Source organism: Tenrec ecaudatus, chromosome 3 (genome assembly GCF_050624435.1).
Source record: "Tenrec ecaudatus isolate mTenEca1 chromosome 3, mTenEca1.hap1, whole genome shotgun sequence".
NCBI lineage: Eukaryota > Metazoa > Chordata > Mammalia > Afrosoricida > Tenrecidae > Tenrec > Tenrec ecaudatus.
In genome coordinates, this window is record NC_134532.1 from 198,629,081 (window position 1) to 198,637,366 (window position 8,286).

An 8,286-nucleotide genomic window follows, 5' to 3' on the forward strand; every position below is an offset into this window, starting at 1 on the left:
TAAACTGATTTATTTACTTACTTTTTAAAAAAAATATTGAAGTCTTAGAGCTTTAAAATGTGTTACCAACGTCCCAAGCTGTGAAGTATTTATATCTTTATGACTATCAAACTGCTACAATGAATTAAGGGAAGTTGTGTTTCAAAACATGAAGTGCACACTGTAACAACTTAAAATTTAAGTTTTATATGAATTAACATTGAAACTATAAACAAATAACAGTGGTTACGTATTTTGATGGCGAAAAAATGACTGTTTCCGACAAACCATCAAGCTGCAAAATAATGACTTGCTCTCTTGTATTGAGGTTTGGATTCAAGTAACAGTTCTTTGTTAGTTTTTTTGTTTTGTTTTCACTTGGCACTAAATTCGTTTATTAAAATGGCTAGAGCCCTGGACTGCACACCACCGGCCTTTGTGACTTCTTAAAGTTTAAAGGCGGTTTAACCTTCCACCACTCCTGCTTCTCATCAAAACCCAAGATGTCTTGGTAACTGTTCACTTCATGCTCTGGTCACCAGTGCTGATAGTGCTGCCTGCCCGCTACCATAGCCACAGCATTGGGGGTGAGCTGCACTGGGGTCGTGGCAGTAGACTGGTTGCAAAGCTTGTTTTGGGGGGTGTTTTTTTAAAGCCCCACAGTGGGCAAGCATGACTTCCTAACTCGGCCATTCCGTGCTTAGAAGACATGGTCTTTGAAAAATTGTATTTAGCTAAGAGGCTATTGTCACCTTAAATCCTGGTTATTGGTAGAGCTATCAGCACTGTTTTGTTTTTGTTTTTCAATAAGTTGAGCTCTTTAGTCTCTTGATGGCCTTCAGAAGAGCAGTTTTTATGGCTGCTTGTAGCCCTAGTTACATTCCCAGGTGCTCTTGTCTTACAGATGTGGATAGGTGTTGATGTCCCAAATCCAAGTAGTAAACAGGCCAAGATGCAGGTGGAGGCCATCCTGCCCTGCCCTATGCTCTGTGAACTGACGTAGCTAGGCCTTGTTCCTCTATCTGTGAATGCGTGACTCATCGATATGGGCGTTTGTGTTGGGCCCATACCAACCTTGTTTAGTCCCACAGTGTTTTGTTCGTCCCACGGAGGCCAAGAAAGCCGCGGATGAGGCCAAGATGAGATTTGCCCACATAGATGGAGATCATCTGACACTGCTGAACGTCTACCATGCTTTTAAACAAAGTAAGTGTGAATGCGACCGCAGGCTCCTGTCTGCATGCACTAAGAGGTCTCTTCATTCATTGCCGGTGACAGCTTTACAGTAGAAATCCAGAGGCACTGTCAAAAGCTCCTGGCTGGCACTTGAAACAGAACTCGCCCAGTCCTTTACAGAGTTGTTCCCATTTTGCTGTCCCTGATTATAGCAAACCTGGAAAGACAGAATGATAAACATCAAAGACTTGCATGAAATTCCACCACCAGCATGCAAGTTTTTGTATAGTTGTTATTTTCTGATAGGCATTGTGATTTTGTTTTTAAGTTGTCGTGTTTCTAGGACGTTTTCTTACGTAGCAGCAACACTAGAAGAGTGGGACCAGGGATATGATCAGGCATTCAGTCACACTGCATGGTGGGCAGCAGGAAGAAGCCCAGGCCTGCAGCTAGGCCAGGGCATGTATTATATGAGCGAGGTACCCCTGTAACCTGGAACAGAAGTGTGGGTTCAGCCTTGTCAGCTGGCTCCCCTGATGGGTATGCAGTGGTCCGTCTGAACATTTGTGGCCTCGGCTAATGAGAGGTTTGTTTTCTTTTTATGACGTCGACATTAAAACTCTGCGCTTGGGTTTTATTTGTAACTCACTTGCTTATCAGAAAACTCCTAAAATAGAACCTTTTGAATAGAGCTCCTGGAGTGGCCCTGGGTGCCACGCGGGCAGCGCATTCGGAAGCCCCACTGCTGCACTAGGAAGAAACTGAGGGCTCGCAGGGGAGGGGAAGGCCACAGTCCTTCAGTGGCCAGCTCTAACACATGATGGTAGGGGGTGGGGACAGGTTGGGTTTTGTTTGGTTGGTTTTTCGTCATTTTATTGGGGGCTCATACAACTCGGGTTTTTTTGGTGTTACTGTTTTTCCAAAGACAAGCTCAAGGCTTGGCTTAGAACACTTACTTTGCCCCGTGTGAGCAGCCAGCCCTTTGTGGTGGAGCCAGCTTCATTCACATTCACCCCACTGCTCCGACTTGATGTGCAGAGACTGTATTTTAAGTTGCTAAGAGATGGAACACGGTTTGGGTTTTTACCTTTACTTCTCTTCCAGAGAGTGTTTCGTTATGTAATCATTTAATCAGCGAGCACAGCGTTCTGTTAGGAATTCTTCATTGCCCTTTGGCAGTCGAAGCAGTGGGCCTGTTTCAGTTTCAAGTATAAATGAGCCATGCAGCATTTGAAAAGAGGATTTGCGACTTCGCGTGATAAAATCGTGAACTCTTGCCCTGCTTGGTGCACGTGCGCGAGAGTTGACAGCCTTCGGTTAGAGCCCTCGGCCGACAGTAGGCAGGGAAGGTTTCCTTGCTCGCTCCTTGTCAGCAGGCTGCTATGCGCTGAGCAGCTGCATCGCCCTCTTAGAATAAAAGCGCCTCGATGGAGAAAGGCAGGTGTCTCACGTAACAGTGCAGGCGTGTTCTATGTGCAGAGAGACAGTGGTTGACAACGTAGGTACGGCCACAATGTCACATTGCTAAAAATTATCAATGCACTGACCTTTCCCAGGGAAAATCTAGATGAAAAGTGACTTTGTGGCACCTTACTGTGGAGGTGGGTTGTTTGTGAGAAAGCTTTCACTTTGCACATCATATTGGGCGGGTTCATCCATGGCTTTCGATGTCTAAGCGCATTTCTTTAGCTGTGCCATCATATCACTAGACCATTTCTCCACTGGCGAATGAATGCCTGCCGAGCTTCGGCCAGCCCATGTTACTCATTATGAGCCACCCAAGACATTCACTGGGACTCAGCACAGCTTCCTTTAGATGGAGAGATTCTTTGATAGAGTTCCCAGGGGGTTATTTTGAAATGGTAACTCTAAAGGCTATCTTTTCTTCCACAAGGAAAGACTGGGCATTTCACCAAATTCCCCCATCTCTGTCCTCCCGTGCTATCTACTCGAGCAACCAGGTGGGCTGGCTGCAGGTGGATCAAATGGCTCAGTTTACTGAGAACTCCTTTTGAAACCAGTGTTCAGGACACGCTAAAGTCCAAAGTGTTAGAACTTTGGAAACCCTGCTAGAAGAAACTCAATACGGGATAACCCCCCCCCCCCCCTTTGCTGCGTTGTTGGCATGTTTTTTTAAGCCCGCTTTCTTTCTCCATTTGTTTTCCCTCCAACTTTCTAGATCATGAATCAGTTCAGTGGTGCTATGACAACTTCATTAACTACAGGTCCCTGATGTCTGCAGACAATGTACGCCAGCAACTCTCACGAATTATGGATAGATTTAATTTGCCCCGTCGGAGTACTGACTTTACAAGCCGGGACTATTACATTAATATACGAAAAGCTTTGGTTACTGGGTATTTTATGCAGGTATGTGTATAATGCACAAATGCATAATTAAATGTTTACAGGTTATTGTTTACTTTTAGAACAGGCTTTTTAAACATGAATTTTTTTTAATGCCCATCAAAATGGATCTTAACTGTTGGGCTAGCTTAGCTAATAAATTACTATGTCTACACTTTGGCCAAGGATCCTGGTGGTGCAGTAGCTAAGTGCTCAGCTACTGGGCTAAAAGTTATCCTTTCAGAACTAGTCAGCGGGAAGGAATATGGCGGCTCCTTACATAGAGCCTCGGGAGACCCTGCCGGGCAGATCTGTCCTACCCTGGGGGGACCCGGTGACTCAGAATCGGCTTCTTGGATTTTTAAATACCGCGGACCCATGGTCGAGGAGACCTGTCATGAGATCAGTGGACACAGTGACAGACGGCCTGGCAGCGTTTCCCTTAGGTGCACGTGTAAGGTCGCTGTGAGTCCGCGCCCACTCACAGCTGTCAACAAGGCTGCCAACAACTCAGCCGCAGTTAGAGGCAAAGCTGGTGATCCAGCTCTCGGGATCCGCTGTAGACTCGTGTTTCTGAGGTGGTCTCGGCAAGAGCAGACCTTCAGGCCAGATGAACTCAGAGTCTGCGTAACTGGGTTTAGAGTTGGCACTGAAGGGTGAAGGAGGAGGGGGAGGAAAGTAGCTGCAGTAGACTCAGATTAAGGAATGAGTACTCTTTGGGATTTACATTTAGTACAGGATGGAAATCCTAGTCCCAGGTGCCTACCTGTATTTTTAATACCTTTTTAGACTAGCTGCTTTGATCTGTGCTCTTAAACTTGTCTTTAATTTTCGGGGTGGGCTGGGGGTGACAAAGCCGTGCATGAGTACTACTCGTGCACTCTAGTTTTCTTGTACTAAAGCTTGTTAGAAACAGGGCCTGTAATTCTAGGGCTGGGCATCTTTTTAAACAGTTGCTTAATAACTTGTGGTGAACTGCATTGGACTTGTTTATATACACACAACCTGTAAGGACGAGCTTTTGGGATTGGAGAAGGTACCTCTGCTTTCCTGTTACCAGTCAGGACCTTTTATGGTTGAGAGACTGAGAATTACCACATGGGCTTTCTCTTTGTTGTCCATCACCTTTTGCTTTACCTTTAATTTTACACTCGATCTGTCCCTGGACACGTTGTCTAGTCACTATCCAACTACTCAACAGTTGACACCAGAACTTCGTAAAAGAGCTTCTCTGGTGGTCTTAAAGCTAGAAAGTCCTGAGAGTGATCCCAGGGCTGAAGCCAGTAAAGTCTTCTCTCTTCCACCTGGTCTGCGAACATCCCAACATCAGGGACACGCCTGGTGCCCATAGCTGCTTCCACTAACATTTTATGGAAACATTCCATTCCCTACGTTTAAGATGGCTACACAATCTTATTCTATTGGCCCTTCCACCACTCTACATCATTGGGGGGGGGGGGGTACACAAATTCTAAGCCAGCCTTAGCTTGCAGACATTACAGATGGACGCCGCGGGCTCTGGTCTGCTAGTCTCAGCTTGCAGTAGGTAGTGGTGAATGCATAGACCTTGGGATGAAAAACACAAATAAGAGGCCTGCTTTTTTCTCAGTGTAGAGGTAGCTTTCTGCTCCCATGGCGAGTTCTGGTCTCAGAAGAACAAAGGGGGCAGTTCTCTGTTCCTGTAGGGCAGGGGTCCTCAAAACTTTTTAAATAGGGGGCAAGTTCACTGTCTCTCAGACCCATTGGAGGGCCGGACTATAGTTTTGTTTTGTTTTTTTAAAAAGCTATGAACAAATTCCTATGCACACTGCACATATCTTATTTTGAATTTTTTAAAAGGAGCAAAAATACCCGGTAGGCGGATAAATATCCTTGCCGTGCTGCAGTTTGAGGACGAGACACCTGCTGTAGTGTCACTGATTTGGAATTGATTGATGGCAGTCGGTTTAGTTTGGGCTTTATACCACTGTTGTCCTAGCACGAGCATGTACTCGCTCCTGTTCTGTTCATTTGCTTGGTGTTGGTTTCAGGTGGCACATTTAGAACGCACTGGGCATTACCTGACTGTGAAAGACAACCAGGTGGTCCAGCTGCATCCCTCCACTGTCCTGGATCACAAGCCAGAGTGGGTGCTCTATAACGAGTTCGTTCTGACAACCAAGAATTACATCCGGACGTGTACAGATATCAAGCCAGAGTGGTGAGTACAGTTTTGTTGTTGACGACAGTGTTTGTTAGTCTTGCTCAGATTGGAATCAGAATTCCGTTGTAGGAGAGGTATCGTGTCCCATATTCACTCTCGGCTAGGGGAACTTGCTAGGTTTCTCCCCAGTTCCAAACTACTGGGTAGTTCTACTGGGTAGGTGGGTGTGATGAGTAGATGGCCTGAGGGTCTGGTTGGTCTCTTGCCATACTTCCTTGTCTTCTCTCAGAGTGGAATTGTTGACCTGGGCCAGACCGAGAACCGGAAGTAGAGTTCTGGTACCAAGTTTCCTTGGAGCCATACTTGGCACCAGGGATCTATCCCCCAACATTTTGTCCTGTTTGCCATTAGTTTGCGGCACTCATTTCCTGGTGGGGCTTCCAGAGCGGACACACACACTGCAGAATCCCCTGACCCCATCCTAGCAGATAGGTGGCTTACGAAATACAATTGGAACTCATCATTTTATGTCAAACTAAAATACATTATATTTTTTTATTTTAAACCCTTATGAGTAGGGGGTGGGAGTGTCAGAAGCTGGCAGTGGTGACGCTGAAAGGATGAGGTGGCTGATTTTCAGCAGTGTCACTTGCTGTAACACTTGAATTGGGCCCCCAGGCATTCCCGTTTATCTTGAGTGCTTTGGTGAGGAAAATCAGGGTGGCTAAGCCTTGTAAGATTGTAGTTGTGTAGATTCTTTGGGATCTAGAGTTAATAGATATAAAACACTGAAAATGAGAGGTGCAGTCATTTGATTACTAAGGTGCTACGTAAGTACTGCCTGTGATTTCTTACTGTAAGCTTACAGAGGCAGCTCAGAACAAGTTTGCTAGACTGAAGAAACCAGTGGCCTTGTTTTACGTACTTTTCATTATAAAGCTTTTAAAATCATGTATTTTGAGTTTTTTGTTGTGTGCTTGTGAAGCTTAGTGCTGAGGAAAATGTTCGCCTTACTAAAATAACCTTTCCAAAGGTATTTGTTAGGGACCCGCATTTGTACTATTCGTAAGGATTTGACTTTGAAGAGTAGCCTTTTTCAGTATATTAATGCACTTTTAATTAAATGTTAATTTGGTCATTCCCCCTCCCCCTTCTGAACAGGCTGGTGAAAATTGCCCCTCAATATTATGACATGAGCAATTTCCCACAGTGTGAAGCAAAGAGACAGTTGGACCGCATCATTGCCAAACTTCAAACCAAGGAATATTCACAGTACTGATTCCCTGCTCAGCTGCAGTCTCTCGGAGGACAGCTTTAACAGAGGATGAACTCCAAAGTTCAAGTTGTGCTCTTCACGTTGGTTCAATAATGGCCTTTATTTGAAAGCTTTTTAATTTTTCTTTACAGTAAATATTCCATTCTGATTTCATAAATTAAACATTTATGCCTCCCTTTTGTGTTGACACTGTAGCTTATACTGGAAAAGTCGATCAATGTTTTGCAGTTTATTGAAAGTAGTTCTATATATAACAATGTTATGAGCATTTCTTTAGAAATGGTTGAAAATGCTTCTAAAATGTGATTATCGACCATGGTATGCATGATCGTTGTAATTGTTGACATTCCTTTTAGAAGTTGTGAGATGTTACAACTTGTGCTTATGTAGACATAATCTTCTGTCTCAGTACAGAGGCACTGACTTCAATAAAGTCTATTTATACTAGCTTTGGCCAAAGCTTGGGTGTCTCTATTCTCGTGTCTCTGAGAATATAGCTCTTTGATGCTCCTTGATGTTGTACGGGATTGCATGGGTCACGTGTCCCCCAGAGGACGCCCTCACGGAGGCGCGCTCTCTCCCAGAGCAGAGATAGGACAGGACTTTCTGGGAGCAGACTGTGACCTAGTGGGATAACGCCTGTTGCTCTCCTTTGAAACTGAATCCCAAAAGGAGGACGGGCTTCTTCCTCCAGCCGTTCGTAAGCCTGTCTTCTGAGACTGACCATTCATTCCTGGTTCCCTCTTCAGTGGCAGGACTTTGTATTATACCCAGAGACGTTCTAAGCACTGAGCTGCTGAGGCAGCTGTGGCTGTGTATTAAGGAGATGTTGGGGTATTACGTGGTAGATCTCAAGTTGATTTGACTATCGTCTCGGTGCTGAATATTTTATGCAACTTAATACACGAGTCTAATATAACAGGCAGGCAGTGAGTTAACAAAAAACCCTTCTCAACTACAAAGGGGCCATCGGGTTAGAGACGGGGCAGTCCATTCTGTTCGCTGACAGCAATTAGATGCTGTTTTCAGTGGTGCGCAGGCTCCCCTTGCCCCGCCCTCTCTGGTCAGTGAAAATGCTGCGGCTGTTGTGGAGCTGGGCCGTTGGGAGCGAGCTGGCCACGGTAACTTTACTCAGGGCTGACTGAGGTGCTTTGGTGCGGGCCTCTCTGCTCGGGAGTGATGTGTCGGCTCACGTGAGGTATTGGCAGACTTAGTTGTCGACTTGCCAGTCTCGGGCCACAGGAAGAAAGCCTAGGTTTGGGGTCAGACCGCTTCCCTCATGAGAGGCAGAATGGAAGGCTCCCCTGCTACCATTTGTGCCCCGTGTACGGAGTCCTTGACCAGCTATCATTAATAGTAGGTTCAG

General features: G+C 45.5%; 1 protein-coding gene across 1 annotated transcript in view; it reads left to right on the plus strand.

Moving 5' to 3' along the window:
- DHX15 (DEAH-box helicase 15) overlaps positions 1-7,367 on the plus strand; it is a 50,981-nt gene extending 43,614 nt beyond the window's left edge. The window contains exons 11-14 of the mRNA XM_075544477.1: positions 1,063-1,185; positions 3,335-3,525; positions 5,532-5,701; positions 6,806-7,367. Coding sequence (XP_075400592.1) covers positions 1,063-1,185; positions 3,335-3,525; positions 5,532-5,701; positions 6,806-6,923 — 602 coding nt within the window. The 3' untranslated portion in view covers positions 6,924-7,367. The remainder of the gene's footprint in view (positions 1-1,062; positions 1,186-3,334; positions 3,526-5,531; positions 5,702-6,805) is intronic.
- Positions 7,368-8,286: the final 919 nt, after the last annotated feature.